This window comes from Esox lucius, chromosome 13 (assembly GCF_011004845.1).
Source record: "Esox lucius isolate fEsoLuc1 chromosome 13, fEsoLuc1.pri, whole genome shotgun sequence".
Lineage (NCBI taxonomy): Eukaryota > Metazoa > Chordata > Actinopteri > Esociformes > Esocidae > Esox > Esox lucius.
This window is the reverse complement of record NC_047581.1, coordinates 5,959,269-5,976,463: the sequence shown is the minus strand read 5'-3', so window position 1 is coordinate 5,976,463 and position 17,195 is coordinate 5,959,269. Positions and strand designations below refer to the sequence as shown.

Here is a 17,195-nt window from a genome sequence, read left to right as displayed (position 1 = left end):
ACACTCCTAATTAATTAAGATCTACTCTCTAAGCACCTAGGCTATAGGGCTACCTGTACACTGCATGCACAATTATTAGGCAAGTGAGTATTCTGATCGTATCATTATTTCTATGCACATAGAAAAAGGTGGAGTGGAATTCAATTGTGTATTTCTCCAGATGCTTGAACAACATAAACCAAATCCGCCCTACCATTTTCGTAAACTGTTTGGACTTTAGAAACTGCCATCACAGACTCCATGGATGGAAGGCTAATGGCAGTTATTGCAAAGAAGGGTGCCAATATTGGTCACACAATATTTTTGAAAATACACACATATTAATTGTCATTTTGTGTTACTTATTTGTTACACTTTAAACATTTAGAATAAACAAGTTAGTTGGGAGAAATTATTTTTGTAATTTATTTGCCTAATAATTCTGCACACCAATTGTTGCCTAATAATTATGCACTCATGTATTCCCCTGAGAAAGATGATAACTTACTTTCCCTTTGTTAAACATTCAGGTTTGAGGTTCAATTATATTTTGGATTGACATAAAGCAATGTGATTGTTCAACAATGCTTTATGTCAAATTGATGCTGTGAAATGTCTACCCATTCACATTATCCCCCTCATGTTCTCCCAGGGGCCCTCTAATGGAGATATGCGTACAATCAATCTCACCAATCAGACTCGGGATTCCTTTGGAAAAAGATTGTTCTGTATATAGTCCCAGCATATGCTATTAAAAATTGAGTACTTTCTATTATATATACAGTATCTCACAAAAGTGAGTACACCCCTTATTTCCAGCAATGCCTTAACCCTCTTGGATATGGAGTTCACCAGAGCTTCACAGGTTGCCACTGGAGTCTTCTTCCATGACGACATCACGGAGCTGGTGGATGTTAGAGACCATGCGCTCCTCTACCTTCCGTTTGAGGATGCCCCACAGATGCTCAATGGGGTTTAGGTCTGGAGACATGCTTGGCCAGTCCATCACCTATACCCTCAGCTTCTTTAGCAAGGCAGTGGTCGTCTTGGAGGTGTGTTTGGGTTCGTTATCATGTTGGAATACTGCCCTGCGGCCCAGTCTCCGAAGGGAGGGGATCATGCTCTGCTTCAGTATGTCACAGTACATGTTGGCATTCATGGTTCCCTCAATGAACTACCTCTCCAGTACAGGCAGCACTCATGCAGCCCCAGACCATGACACTCCCACCAACATGCTTGACTGTAGGCAAGACACTCTTGGCTTTGTACCCCTCACCTGGTTGCCGCCACACACGCTTGACACCATCTGAACCAAATACGTTTATCTTGGTCTCATCGGACCACAGGACATGGTTCCAGTAATCCATGTTCTTAGTGTGCTTGTCTTCAGCAAACTGTTTGCAGGCTTTCTTGTGCATCATCTTTAGAACAGGCTTCCTTCTGGGACGACAGTCTGTCAGTGCTCAGACCATACGCCCCAATTTGATGCAGTGTGGGGTGTATGGTCTGAGCACTGACAGACCCCCCACCCCTTCAACCTCTGCAGCAATGCTGGCAGCACTCATACATCTGTTTCCCAAAGACAACGTCTGGATATGACACTGAGCATGTGCACTCAACTTCTTTGGTCAACCATGGCGAGGCCTGTTCTGAGTGGAACCTGTCCTGTTAAACCGCTGTATGGTCTTGGCCACCTTGCTGCAGCTCAGTTTCAGGGTCTTGGTAATGTTCTTATAGCCTAGACCATCTTTGTGTTGAGCAACAATAATTTTTTTCAGATTCTCAGAGAGTTTTTTGCCATGAGGTGCCATGTTGAACTTCTAGTGACCAGTATGAGGGAGTGTGAGAGCAATAACACGAAATGTAACACACCTCCCCATTCACACCTGAGACCTTGTAACACTAACGAGTCACATGACACCGGGGAGGGAAAATGGCTAATTGGGCCCAATTTGGAGATTTTCACTTATGGGTGTACTCACTTTTGTTGCCAGCGTTTTGGACGTTGATGGCTGTGTGTTGAGTTATTTTGAGGGGACAACAAATTTACACTGTTATACAAACTTTAAACTCACTACTAGCAAAGTGTCATTTCTTCAGTGTTGTCACATGAAAAGATATAATCAAATATTTGCAAAAATGTGAGGGGTGCCAGGGTTCTGGAGAGGAGAATACGGCCGATAGTAGAACCTCGGATTCAGGAGGAACAGTGTGGTTTTCGTCCAGGCCGTGGAACACTGGACCAGCTCTATACCCTCTACAGGGTGATGGAGGGTTCATGGGAGTTTGCCCAACCAGTCCACATGTGTTTTGTGGATTTGGAGAAGGCATTCGACTGTGGAGAGTGCTTCGGGAATATGGGGTCCTGGGTCCTTTGCTAAGGGCTGTCAGGTCCCTGTACGACCGAAGCAGGAGCTTGGTCTGCATTGCCGGCAGTAAGTCAGACTTGTTCCCAGTGCACCACACGATTTCGTCTCTGCTCTTTGCGGATGATGTTGTCGTGTTGGCCCCTTCAAGCCAGGACCTTCAGCATGCACTTGGACGGTTTGCAGCCGAGTGTGAAGCGGTGGGGATGAAAATCAGTACCTCCAAATCCGAGGCCATGGTCCTCAGTCGGAAAAGGGTGGCTTGCCCACTTCAGGTTGGTGGAGAGTGCCTGCCTCAAGTGGAGGAGTTTAAGTATCTAGGGGTCCTGTTCACGAGTGAGGGAAGGATGGAACGGGAGATTGACAGACGGATTGGTGCAGCTTCTGCAGTAATGCGGTCGATGTATCGGTCTGTCGTGGTGAAGAAATTTACCGGTCAATCTACGTTCCTACTCTCACCTATGGTCATGAGCTTTGGGTCATGACCGAAAGGACAAGATCCCGGATACAGGCGGCCAAAATGAGCTTTCTCCGCAGGGTGGCTGGGCGATCCCTTAGAGATAGGGTGAGAAGCTCGGTCACCCGGGAGGAGCTCAGAGTAGAGCCGCTGCTCCTCCACATCGAGAGGGGTCAGCTGAGGTGGCTTGGGCATCTGTTTCGGATGCCTCCGGAACGCCTTCCTGGGAAGGTGTTCCGGTCCCGTCCCACCGGGAGGAGACCCCGGGGAAGACCTAGGACACGCTGGAGGGACTATGTCTCCCGGCTGGCCTGGGAACGCCTCGGTGTCCCCCCGGAAGAGCTGGAGGAAGTGTCTGGGGAGAGGGAAGTCTGGGCATCCCTGCTTAGACTGCTGCCCCCGCGACCCGGCCCCGGATAAGCGGAAGATGATGGTATGATGCTATGCTATGTGAGGGGTGTATTCACTTCTGTGAGATACTGTATTAGCCATAACATTATGACCACCTGCGTAATATTGTGTAGGTCCCCCTTTTGACACCAAAACAGCCCTGACCCATCAAGGCATTGGTTGTTTATGTTTTCCTGCCAATCCTCAGACATTCAAAACTCAAACACACTTCCCTAAATGGCTCACATAAAGGCAAACAAAAACACTGTCTCACCATTTTCGGTTTAGGGGAACAAACCGGCAGCATCACCGTGGGCCTTGCACCTCCATTGGGCCTCCTCCTCGTGCTCACTGACTGCGCCTGTTTTATAGGGGCAAGGAGATTATTACTTCCTCAGGTGTCCCCGGTTTGCCCTGATTTCCCCTTACTCACACTCTCGAGGAGACCCTGCTGGGTCCTTAGCCCCATCCAATAACTGTCCAGTCACACCTCTTTTAGAAAATAAATAAAATAATAATTTGTATTACCTCTGTTCTTGTTTACAACCCTGTTTACCAAAAAGTTGGGATATACTGTAACTCTTTGCAGTTTTACATTAATAAATGTTATTTTTAAATTGTAGCACTATTTGTCTGCGCAGCCTTTCACGGAGTGGTGAATCCCTCCCCATCTTTACTTCTGAAAGGCTCATCCTCTCTTGGATGCTCTTTTTATATCCAATTATGTGACTGACCTGTTGCCAGTCAACCTAATTAGTGAGATGTCAGATGTTCCACCAGGTTTTTTTTTTTTTTGGAGTTTACTGGATACAATATTAGTTCATGGAATACCCGCTGTATGGTATAAAATGTTGCAAAGAGTTAATAATTTTTTCAAATATTCCTCAGTTTTTTTTTTAAATAGTATCGTCATCATTGTGATATGGGTTATAATGGAGGTTAGTGCAAGCGTTTACACAAGTAAGTTGGGTACTTTTGTGGTTGAAGGGAAACTGTTTGTGGGGTTCTCTGTGAGGTGCTCTTTCCCATCTGTGAGTAAGGCTGTCACTGTGGGTATATAAGACCGCACAGCTACAGGAAGGCAACAGCATTCAATCATATATTATTAAAACTGCACTGCAGAGCACAGCAAGGGTCTAAGAAAATATTGTACACCACAGGAGCAGATGTGGGGAGGAGGGCATAATAATAACTTCAGTTGAGTAATTGGAATGTATCAAGCACATTGAAAATATATTCTTATACCGTTCCATTTATTCCATTCCACCCTATGGAGTCCGCCTCCCCAAAATATATTCTTATACCGTTCCATTTATTCCATTCCACCCTATGGAGTCCGCCTCCCCAAAATATATTCTTATACCGTTCCATTTATTCCATTCCCAATTTGGGTGCCAACAAGCGCTGTACACCTGTACAATGCACTCTTTTCTAATTGAAGGCATTAACAATAATGCAGATGAGATTGGAGCAACTTTTAGGCCTGCTGTAGATGTAAAGTGTGAATAAAAAGGCAAGGATATGTTTACAGTAGCTAGTTAATGGCCATTTACAGTTAAAGTAGTTAGACCGTAGAAAGTTTCACAATAACTTGTCAAAGGGGCTAATTTCCACTAGGTGGAAGCACATTTATGGATATGCCCTTTAATGGCCATTCACAATAGATAGACTGCAGTTTGAGCTGTTAGATGTAGTTTACAGTAGCAGGTTAATCACCATCGGAAGCAGCAACTACTCTTCCTTGGGTCCACAAAACACAGATACCACTAACCAGATTATAAGATGAATATGTAAAGATGTTACCTCTGTATGATTGTGTATTACTGGAAATTAATTGAAAATCCCTGTTGATGTTTTTGAAAGGTAACATACAGGCACCGGCCTTTATCTGGTTACTTATTGGGCAGAGCAGGCGCAGCAACAGCATGTCAGAAGCCAGCCAAAGTCACACACCCCTGCAGATTGTCTACTGAGCTTCAGGAAGTTCCCAGTGCTGCTGGATTGCTATCCGGTCTGTCCACAGCTTTACCTTTACAGCCTGCTTTTTGTCTGTTTGATGGAAGGGAGAAGTTAGAAATGGTTGTGTGGATGAGTCATTTCCAATTAATGCTATTATATAGCTATAATGAATGGCTATTACAGTAGCTTACGTTGCAGGTGCAGTGTGTTTCTTAGACTTGGTCCTGGAGCCTCAAAGAGATGCACGTTTTTTTGGGGCCCAACCAAAAAAACTTGCTATATTCCACCCTATGTGGTTCATCAATGCTTTGATTGGTATGAATTGTTTTATATCTGGGGGGCCCATTTTCTGTTCCCAGGACCAGGATTGAGAAAAACAAATGACTGTGCCGGTATATGTGCTGCTCGCTTACAGGCTAATTTGTCTTATGTAGTTCCTAGTGCCTTCACTGATTCTAAATCTGTTATTGGGTATATGTATTTTTGTATTGCCCTGTGCCCCTAGTGGGTGGGGTTTGCAAATTTGTGACCCTTGAGTTGGTCATAGGGAGAAATCTCCACCCACCAATGGCACAGGGCCAAGCACAGTGATGTAGCTCATTGTAGTTTCCTCTGGGGGGGCGTAGAATTCAAGGTAGAGAGCATAGGGGAGATAGGGGTAGATAGGAAGAAAAAAAACTTTGAAACCTGTCTTTATATTAATAATTTAAAATAGGCTGTAGTGCGCCTTCTGAAGAACACACACAACCTGGTGATAAGAAGCATGCAGCAGACACTCCCACACATTAAAGGACACAAATAATTAACTAATGCTGAATTATATTTGTCTTACCACTTGACCCAATGAAGAAATGCAGTGAAATATAAATTAATACACTGCAAATAAGTTTTGTGCTTTTGTCTCTACAGAGTCTTCGTCAGTTTTCCAAAATATAATGCAAATCAAGTTGATTCGATTGATCAGTGACGATGAGTTAGTACCCCATCATATAATGGACCACTACTGGGACAACCTCACTCAGGCGGACAAGTTTTATCCCCTTTGAAGGCTCATTATGAATATTATTTTTCACTGTTGTCATGATTAATGTGACTTGAACATGTTTGTATTCGGGAACATTCTCATACAGACAAACTGACAACTGGTGGTTTAAAATTCCCCATGGAGAGAAACTGATGATAAATGTATTTAGCTATGATCTGATTCAACACTTAAGTGTTGGTGATGTAAAGTCTTTATCCACCACAAGAGGTTGAAGAGAGACTGACTGTTATGCTACAAATGTTCTAATTTTATGTTAACAAATGTTACTTGTAACATTTATTACAGTTATGATTCATTAAGGCTTATCAAACTTGTTCCAATACATGCATAATTTATTGTAAAATTAATAGTTAAACACCTTTCTCACACGTTCAGTTTTTATGTAGTCAAATATATGTGGCCACGTTTGTGTTTGTGAAGACCTACAGTATTTGTTATAATGGCATAATGTCTATGCTTCTTGTTTTCTAAATCTGGTAGTCCAACTGAGTAAGGCTGATTTAGACATCAAATGTTTTTATTTAACTTTAGAATTTGTTATATTGTTCTCTAGCAAGTTTAATAAATTACATTTATTCAATAACACAATCGTGAATTTGGCCCTTTATTATTCATGTGGACTAAATATACTATGAAACATAAACCCCAAACTCATATGCGGGGGGGGGGGGCTGTCCCGCGAGAGGGCGGAGAAGGACTTGCGCTTGGTTTGACTCGCTCGTGACTCGATGACTGCCTGCAGTGTGTGTGTGGCTCTCTACCACACCTACCATCGCTTGTCCCTTGCCATCGAGAACCAGTGGTCCGGTAATACAAGTCTGATGACTGCGCTGAATTGTTCGAATCAAGTTTCTTCACGAATGTGGTAAATCTTTCTTGCAGTCGTTTCCTCTGACTACATATTTATAGCAGTAACGGTTAGTCCTGACTTTCGGAACAAAATGCGTATTATGGTTTCAGTTATACTCAGTGATTTCTTTTAACTACCTTAATGTTTTCCGTGGTGCGGACTTTTCGTTCTCATTATCAACAGATTATGAAGTATTTCTCGAAAATAAATTTTTACTGACATGAATGTTTAATTTATTTTAAGTGATGAAACATTGATAACCTGTGTAGGTTAAGGGACTATCAACACGAGCGCTGATTCAGTCAAAGGCCACGATGACTTCCTAATTTTTTACTATTTCAGTGAAATACATGGTCTCTATTTAGGCTGTCTTGTGGGACGTTTGAAAACTTTTTGATGGCACGTGATATAACCGCAAAGACTTTAGCGTGCAAGGTAAGCTATGTGCCTTTTCTCTGATGTTTTCATCAAAATAGAACTTATCGCCTAATCTGATACATATTGTGTTTATGTGAATTTTTTATAGACAAATGTGATATAATGATTTACACCCTTGTAGTATAACCTTTTTAGTTTAATTGTAGAGTAGTGATGTTTGATTCCTTGGAAGTTGTCAATTTGAAAGAAACATGACTGAACTACTCTGGTCTCTACACATGAAACCATAAACGGACCTCTGCTTTAAAGCATTAACTAGATTAAATAAAATTATTGGACACTTGATTGTTGTTTGAAATCATAATGTCACCACCCTCAATTGCTGCTTTATTTTATCCTAATTGGCAACTCAATAATAACCTATGAATCCTAATGGTGACTTTTGCTGGATAAACACTTCACACAGTAGGCTGCATAAATGTGGCCTACTCCATTCCCTCTCCTCCCCTCTCTCTACTGAAAAACATTCAAAACAGCTAAGTGACATTCAATGAAATAGTGTTAGTGATGAATTGGTAACATTTCTGGTAAGAAATTACAAGCCTGTTTCCAAAAAAGTTGTGACGCTGCGTGAAATGTAAATAAAACGGAATACAATCATGTGCAAATAATTTAAACCCTATATTTAATTGAAAATATAACAAAGACAACATATCAAATGTTGAAACTGAGACATTTTATTGTTTCTTGAAAAATATATGCCAACGTTGCATTTGATGCCAGCAACATGTTTAAAAAAAAGAACACAACTAATTAGATCAATAGGCAACAGGTCAGTAACATGATTGGGTATTAAAAGATCATTCCAGAGAGGATGGGTCTGTCAGAAGTGAGAATGGAGAGGGGTTCACCGCTCTGTGAAAGATTGTATGTGCAAATAATGCAAGAATTCTAGAATAACGTTTCTCAACTTAAAATTGCAAAGAGTTTGGGGATCACGTCATCTACTGTACATAATATCATTAAAAGATTCTGAGAATTCTGAGAAATCTCTGTATGCAAGGGACAAGGCCGAAAACCCATATTGGATGGCCGTGATCTTTGGGCAGCACTGCATTAAAAACAGACACGATTCTGTAGTGGAGATCACTGCATGAGCTCAGGAACACTTCCGAAAACCATTTGAACACAGTACGTCAGTGCATTCACAAATGCAAGTTAAAAACGTTGCCATGCAATGAAGAAACCATATTTAAACAAGGTCCAGAAACACCACCGCCTTCTCTGGGCCCAAGCTCATTTAAGATGGACAGAGGCAAAGTGGACTGTGGTCTGACAAATAAAAATGTGAAAATCATGGGTGCCGTGTCCTCCGGGCTTTTTCACAACAACAACCTTTCATCACAACAACGACCTGAATAACACAGCCAAGACAATGCTGGAGTGGCTTTGGACAAGTCTGTGAAGGTCTTTGAGTGGCACAGCCAAAGCCTGGACATCTGTTGGTCTCAAGATCTCAGTTTACAGACCCAACAAGGTAGAGTGGGAGAAAATATCCAAATCTAGGTTTGCAAAGCTGGTAGAGGCATACCCAACAAAAACCCGAAGGGGGGTTAAAAAAATGTGTCATGGTCTCTTGGTCATTATGCGGTATTGTGTGTAGATTGATGGTAAACATTAATAAGTTAAGTAAATAACAACAAAATGTGGAGAAATTGAATGGGTCAGAAATACTTTCTGAAGGCACTGTATCTGCTTGGCTTGACTGCTCACTCATGCAATACCCATATTGTCCTCCTTCAGCACCATATTGTCCCCTTCATCACGGTAACCTTCACACCAAACTTGTGATTGGTACTGTTCATGACATCAGACTCACTGTTAACAACTATTTTAAAGATATGGATACAGTGGTAATCCTGTAAAAAAGTGTTTTTCTGAAGGTAAACTGATACAGTGTATTGAACTATTCAGCATGGTGCTCAAAAGAGGGGACAACATAATTCAACATTTTAAGCAGGTGCTGTAAAGTGACTTCATAATGAGTGCATTTATTTTCACACTGGACCCCTGTTAGAAAATTCCTCCTATACCTTATCTCATTCCTTAACATGTGCTATTCCAATAGTACCCTTCAGTTGAGTAAATTTGTCTATCTGGTCCTTCGTTAATCCTACACTTCCTTTGGTTTCATTTATTTTAGTTTGCTACCTTCAACCAGGTCATCAAGACTGGGAATTGGTTCTCAATTTACTTACCTGGTTAAATAACTGTTTAATAAAAAATATACTGGTAAACACTAAGTCTCCAGCCACATGATACTGTTAAATTGCTTTTAGCATTATCTTTCAATCGGGATTCAAATGCTTTTAGTAGTCTGTTTTAATTGGGTAATAAGGTATGATACCCAATTGAGGCTCTTGTAGCAATTTAGATCATGTCATATTGAGAGCGCTCCAAACTTTCCTTAAAAATATTTGTCAGAGTGCGGTATAAGAGCAGTACAACGTTCAGTCTTAAGTAGTTCACTGCAAATACTGCATTCAAAATATAGTATCACAATATACTAAAGTTACGCTCAAATAAAATGTTGCCTCAGCCCAGAACTAATACTCATTTATCTTGCTGTGACTGTGTCTTTATTGTATAATTGTCACCTTTGCCATCGTAATTGTTTTTAGGTGAATGGTTATCACAGAGCTAATAATAATTTATAATTGTATTATTTTCTTGTCTGCTTTCTACAGAACTATCAAACAATTTATGGTCAGATTGTCTTCTATTTTATGCAGATTGAAAATAAGAGAATTAACAACGTAGTAATGGTGTAAGCCTGTTTTAATAGCTTAATAACATAACACTGTTTGCTTCTTATAATGCCTTGTTCATTGAGACGGTTCTTAATTTTTCTGCAGAATGAAAATAAGATGTTTCCTGTTTAATAAGTTAAAACAGAGGTGCCTTCTGTTGCCCCTGTCCCTGTTGGTCGTTTGTTTGCTGAAGCTGTTCTACATCAAGGTGATTTATTGCAAAAAACAAACCAATGACAGATCAAACAAACAAATAAATGAAATTATTTGATCTGACAAATTGTAAACAATAATTGTAACCCACAATATGACTGGAATACAAACATTCAATAATTTATAATCTTGGATAATGTACTAATCCACAAATGACAATGAAGTCAGCTAATGTTTTTTTATTGTGGTACATTTCAAGGTGACACTAAGGAACAGCTTCTACATTGAGCCCTATGGAATCACCGGCAGCTATTCACACATTTCCAACCACCAGTACAACATCAACTGCACTGCTATCTACCAACTCGACCCTGTGGAGGTAGGGAAGAGCTTGGAAATCCGGCGTAAAGTCATCGTGGACTTGGAAGATGAAACCATTGTGTCTTTGACTTCAAACTGTCAGAGGTACTTGTGCTTTCTGTACTATACTATTTATTCTGTTGTGACCATCTTGTGATTATTTTTTTGCCAGGAGAGCGAATGTCTCTTACTGAGTGAGTGAATGAGTGAGTGACTGACAACCCCTTGTTAAATAGCTTAGTGGTTAGGGACGTGGACTGCCATGTGAGTGACTGGTGTTCGATCCTCGCCACAGACAGAGCAAGGTATGCATTAGGATTTATTCAGGATAGACAAAAACTTTGCTAGCTTCAGCTGCTACGTTATAGTAAGCCTTAAATATTTACAGTTATATTGCGAATATTTCTGGTGGAGTACACATCTGTGCATGCTTTTTGTGGTAATATAGACCACAATCCTTTGCGCAGTAAAAGAGGAGGGATTTCCACATTCTGTCTTTTCACTTCACGAAAAAGTCAGTTATTGTCACCTATATTTATAGTTATTGTATCAATGTCATTCACGAATTAAAGAAAAACGAACATTGTTGTGCCATGAAATGAAATAGCTTTGGCAGTGTAAAGTTCACAAGCAGTAAGTAGATACTAGTAGGCCTATTACTGGCTAATAAAAGCCATACAGTTCAAAGATGCTATTTGTGGTGGAAAATACTTAATAAGAAACGTTAGTCAGTTTAACACAGTGGTTAATGGTGTCTACTGTAGGTAAATATTCAAACTTGATGTGATGTTAATGTGTAACAAAATTATCTAATGTCGAGACGCAATTTTCTGACAAGGTAGTATGTCCCAATTCAGTCCTAATACTGGCATACTATCTCACTATATACAGAATAGTACGTACTTTACCATCACCCGCGAAGTATGTACTTGTATGCAATTTGAGATTCAGCCAACGCTTTCAATTTCATCATTGTTCATTTAGCGTAGTGAGCTATTCAACTGTTATTGTATGGATGACCATCTACAGTAATCTTTCTACAAGAGTACACTTTAGTTTAATAAACACTTTAACGTTAAATGTTAATAAATGTTCTGTTGCCCACGTTATTTCTGCAAAAATCTAATGGCTAGGATAACAGTTGCATTTGGAGACTGTACGGAGGTGAACTGACGACCAGCAAGCCCTGTGTTTTTGTGGGAACATCCCAGACCTTCAATATTTTGACCCCGGTACAATTCCCCTCTCAGACATTCCAACTTCTGTGTCTCAGAAATATTAATCTACTCTGTACTTAATACAACAATATATCCACGCTGTTATACCATGAATCTTATATATTTAAAATAATAATAGTTTTACTTGACCCTTTTATGTTGTTATTGTTTTCTGAAGAGACGAACGATTGGAGTCATTGTTTTTATTATAGGTACTGTATAGTTATTAGCCAGCCATCTACAGTAATCTTTGTCCAAGAGTACATTTTAGTTCTGTTAATAAACTTTTTGTTTTCCATGTTATTTCAGCAAAAATGTAATGGCTGAGGTCAAAGTTGCATTCTCGCTGTTTAAATAGCGCAGTGGTTAAAGACACTGTCTGTCACATAGAAAACCGCAGATCAAAACCAGCCAGGTACAACAATATTCATCCTTTCTAATCATAGGCCCGGCTGAATAAGGCTTGCCGAGTTCCTTTTCTGGTTTTTATGTCAGTATTTGTTATATTTATTTACTATGAATGTAAGGATGATAACTTAATTCTGCCTTGGGAATTCATATTTTACATTCAATCTTAGGTACATTGAGATAAGAGGATATGATGTCATCACAGTTTCGGAGGAAGAGCGAGGATTCCCCCTGGCATACTCCCTTGTGGTGCATAAGAACGCTCCAATGGTGGAGAGAATCTTTAGGGCCATTTATGCCCCTCACAACCTCTACTGCATCCACTACGACCAGAAGGTAGGGCCTACAGCCAAGTAGCCTGGAGGTTTTAAGGCTGGGGTTAATAACAGAAGTTTACTGGTTTTAATCTGAGACAGGGTGAGGGAAAATGGACATAATAAGACTAATTGAATTTTTTTGTGGCCCTGAGCAAGTCACTGAACCCCTAAACTGTTCAAGGTTTCAGCCTTTCCAACTGCCCAGTCTAGTATAGAGTGGGGTTTAGTACAGTATAATACATTTCTCTTGTGTGAGTAAATTAAGCCTTCTTCTAGTCCTCACAGAGTTTCATAGCAGCTATGAGGAACCTGGCCCAGTGTTTGCCTAACCTGTTCATAGCTTCCAAGTTGGAGTCTGTCCAGTATGCCCACATCACCCGGCTAAACGCAGACCTCAACTGTCTAAATGACCTGCTGGAGAGGTCAGAGTTGAAATGGAAGTATGTCATTAACCTCTGCGGTCAGGACTTCCCCCTCAGGTAAAAAAAGCATTTACCATGCCAAATTATAATTCAAAATCTAAGAGTCAATGAAGTAATTAAAGGTAAAAGAAGCAAATCTTTTTATTTTCATTGTCAAGCTCATTGGGTTAGTTTTATATTGCGTTATAGTGCAACGACATGTAACACATTTGGTTGGTGGCAGATAGCCTAGTGCTATAAGTGTTGTAAGAAAACGTTAAAAGGTTTTAGAGTCAACAGATGTTCTAATACCTGTGCCATCACCGAAGGGCTTTGAAGGAGGCTGTAAAATTCTCATTTATCACGTCCTGGACTTTAACAACTGTAGAGTAAATATGTAGAGTATGTCAAATAACCCACCAAGTTTAACCTTTAAAGAAAGTATAGTATTAGTGTGCACCTGCACACATGGGATGTTGCCACGGTCACTACTTAATGTGACAGGTGTGCCAATTAGAATGTCTTTTGTTCCCAGTAATGGTTATATTTGTATTTGAGGTAAATATTCCTTTCCAATAGCTTTTTAGTGTTTCAAACGCAGACAGGTATATTAGAGAAAATCAAAGCTTTATTTCTTCATCTTGTGAAGAAATAAATCTTTGCTCCAAAGATAAACAACATTAAATGCAATGCAATAGTAGTAAAATGAGTGGTAAAAATGCAGTTGTATGTGCAGAGCTGTGGTTCAATGGTAGCGAACCCATGGCGCTAGTTCATGTACATATGCAGCTCCCTCCATCTCCATTGTCTATAACTACAAAGAATAAAATAGAAAACAATATATAAAAATAAGTGGGGAGAGTGACTGCCCAGTCTCCTTAAAAAATATATGTGACATGGCTAGGATTCAAAGTCTATCACAAGCATTACCGAATTGTATCTTGTAGTTCATTACAAAATAGCATTTTGTCTTATTCTTTAGATCGAACCGTGAGCTGGTGTCAGAGCTGCGGGCTCTGAATGGTTCCAACATGCTGGAGACATCCCGTCCTAGCGAGCTGAAGCAACAACGTTTCCGTTTTCAGCATGAGCTGAAGGAAGTGCCCTATGAGTACCAACGCTTACCAGTTCGAACCACATATGCTAAGGCACCTCCACCACACAACATAGAGATTTTCATTGGTAGCGCCTATTTCGTCCTCTCGCGAAACTTTGTCGATTACATCGGAACCAGCCCTGTGGCGAAGGACCTATTGGAATGGTCAGTTGACACGTACTCTCCGGACGAACACTTCTGGGCAACGCTGACGAGAATGCCGGGTGTACCGGGAGAGATCCCCCGGTCTGCACCGGATGTGACAGACTTGAAGAGTAAAACACGGCTGGTGAAGTGGAATTATCTGGAAGGATCTCTGTACCCTCCCTGCACGGGGACACACATGCGGAGTGTTTGTATCTACGGGGCTGCAGAGCTGAGGTGGTTACTAAACTATGGCCATTGGTTCGCTAACAAGTTTGACCCCAAAGTGGACCCGGTGCTTATTAAGTGCTTGGAAGAGAAATTGGAAGAGAAGAGAAAACACTTTGGAAACATATGGGGGTAGTGAAAACATAAAAACAACTTCTGTTAAAGACGTGATTGTAGATCAAACCATTGACAATTTGTTGGTTTATTTGGAAGATTTTCCAGTACAGCAGATATTCTGTTAAGAACCTTTGCTTCAATGGGAGAAAACAAGGAATAGGTTCAGCAGTAGGAAGGATATTGCCCTTAGTCTACAGAATACATTTTATTTTCCAGTTGTGTTCATACAGTATGGGCAAGGTTAGGTTATTGACATGTGTGCTAGTAAGTAGGCTGCTAAAATGGTTCTGCATCTTTCCAAATCTTCAACTGGTGTGCTTAGGATTCTTCCATCCTGCATTTATCACAAAGTGCTTCACAAATACCCAGCTTGATACTCCGAAGAGCAACAAATAAGAGTCTCATATCAGATGGTGTCATTACGATTCCTCATTTTCACTACTTTTAATGTTCGTTCTTGTGTTTGTATTCCTCTGCTGGTTCTTGTTCCTGCTTGTCCAAGTGCCTCACTTTTTATTTTTCTTGAGATTCTTGTGTTTTATGACATTTTGTATTCTTGTTTCCTAAACCAAAGCTGCTCCTCACATCCTTCTTGGCTAGTTTCACAGTTTTTTCTCAATTGTACTATCTTAGAGATTGGCTAACACCTGGTACCTATTGAACAGGCAGACGAAGAACTAATGACCCATCCTTACGGTTGCTAGTTTTTGTGTTCATGTAATGTTGGTGCTTATTTGTTGACTTTTATTCTTCAATCTTGCTGTATCTTCTCTTTGCTTATTATGCCCATTCAATTACCCATTACAGTTATAATGTCGGTTGTGTTGGTAGCCTGTCAGGCACAACTTACAGTTGTTTGTTGAACACATTTTTGGCATGGTTAGTTTCTCAAGTTTAAAACCCGGGTGTCAGGATTCTGTTGCTATGGATTCCCGTTCAATCAAGCATGCTATCATTATATTTACTTAATATCTGCACCTTATCTAGTTTAGACTTAATATCTGCAACCTGTATTGTATCCAACTTACTACTGTGTTAAGTGTTTTATCTAGTTGTTATCTACCCCAACTTGAATAATACGTGCACTGCAGGACATGCTTATAATGTAGGTCTATGTTAAGTGCTCTATTGTACCTGAATTTCCCTATTTTTACGTAGCGTTCTTACGTTTCATATCCCTATCACAGAGATCTTAGAGATCTCTTACACATCGTTGCATTTGTCCAATAATGTTTCTTTAGTATAGGTTTCAGTAACCAACCTTTTTTGTTGTGGGGGAGTTACCTCCATACCCACCACAACATGGATGACCACCTTCCCTTGGACCAGCCTGACTGAACGTGCAGGAGGTAGCTAAGAACTCAGGGTCATTGGAGTATACAAGCCTCTCCACCACATCAACGGGACATTCCAGAAGTGCTTAAACTGGTTTACCTTTCTGTTTTTCAAGTATTGAAATACAATAGAACTGTTTGAATGAAAGGCTTTGCCCAACTGTTTTTTGAATGTGAAACATGGATGTTTCAGTGGATAATGAACCAAGCCAATTTAGTGCCTGAAGGTCTGTAGTACTATAGGGGATATCAAAACATAGAAAAACTTCTGGCTCTGGCTCAACCCATCGGTTTCTAAGACCAATCAGATTTCATGTGGTAAAAATGCTTGACCACACCTACAATACCAAAGACATTCAACAACAGTAACAAAAACATCAAAGCTGGTTGCCAGGTTTTTAAAAGTTTTCATACATTTGTCAACAAGGCGATGGTGTGTGTTAGTGAAGCAGAGCTTGATACCACAGTAAGTTACAAGGTTGACATATCTTATCATTAATTATTTATCTGTTAATAAAACACAATGTGGAAATTTTTCAATGCATGTGTTGTTAAGTGTTTTTTTGTAGTACACTTTATCCAGTTGTTACCTAACCCAACTTGAATAACACAGCAGGATATGCTTATCATGTAGGTCCATGTTAAGTGCTGTATTGTACCTGAATTTTAGAGAGTTTTATCTTATAGGTACACTTTGTACTTCATATACTATAGTCCTCTGCCAAGGTCTGTACCATATCTGTAGTTTAGGGAGATTCTATCTTGTGGGTAGGCTTTCATTGTAATGTGGTAAGCTCAGTGTTGTTCAATGAAATTCACCTTACCTTATATGCTGCTAACTCTAACTGTATTTCTTCTTGATACAAACTGATGTTTTAATTTCCTCTATGGCGTGTCCACAGCCCTGGCTCCCAAAGACCGATGACTCAGCTGAACTAATATTCATCAAATCTGCATTGGCTGGACTGGACGAGCCACTATAACTCAGGCTGCTTGGTCTACAGTCTGACAATCACAAGTGCTTGTGGGTAGACTGAGAGAAAGAAGGGGAATGGACTGAGGGGGAGAAGGAGGAAGAGAGGGTAGGATGGACAGAGGAGGGAAAGAGAAAGAATGAGATGGAAGGTGGGAGATTATCTGAGCTGTAACAGAAAGGTTGCCAGATGGAATCCCAAGCCAGCAAGGT

General features: G+C 40.4%; 1 protein-coding gene across 3 annotated transcripts; it reads left to right on the top strand.

Moving 5' to 3' along the window:
- Positions 1-6,931: 6,931 nt before the first annotated feature.
- Positions 6,932-16,551, top strand: LOC105007982 (beta-1,3-galactosyl-O-glycosyl-glycoprotein beta-1,6-N-acetylglucosaminyltransferase 4). Of its 3 annotated transcripts, none has more exons than XM_010867140.3 (7): positions 6,932-7,061; positions 7,412-7,481; positions 10,340-10,442; positions 10,647-10,852; positions 12,543-12,708; positions 12,966-13,168; positions 14,073-16,551. In XM_010867140.3, the coding sequence occupies exons 3-7, from the start codon at positions 10,341-10,343 to the stop codon at positions 14,692-14,694; spliced, it is 1,299 nt and encodes a 432-aa protein (XP_010865442.1). In that variant the 5' UTR covers positions 6,932-7,061; positions 7,412-7,481; position 10,340; the 3' UTR covers positions 14,695-16,551. The 3 variants fall into 3 exon arrangements, with proteins under 3 accessions (XP_010865442.1, XP_010865441.1, XP_034152621.1); XM_010867139.3 differs by having other exon boundaries at positions 7,389-7,481; XM_034296730.1 differs by lacking the exon at positions 6,932-7,061 and having other exon boundaries at positions 7,090-7,481.
- Positions 16,552-17,195: the final 644 nt, after the last annotated feature.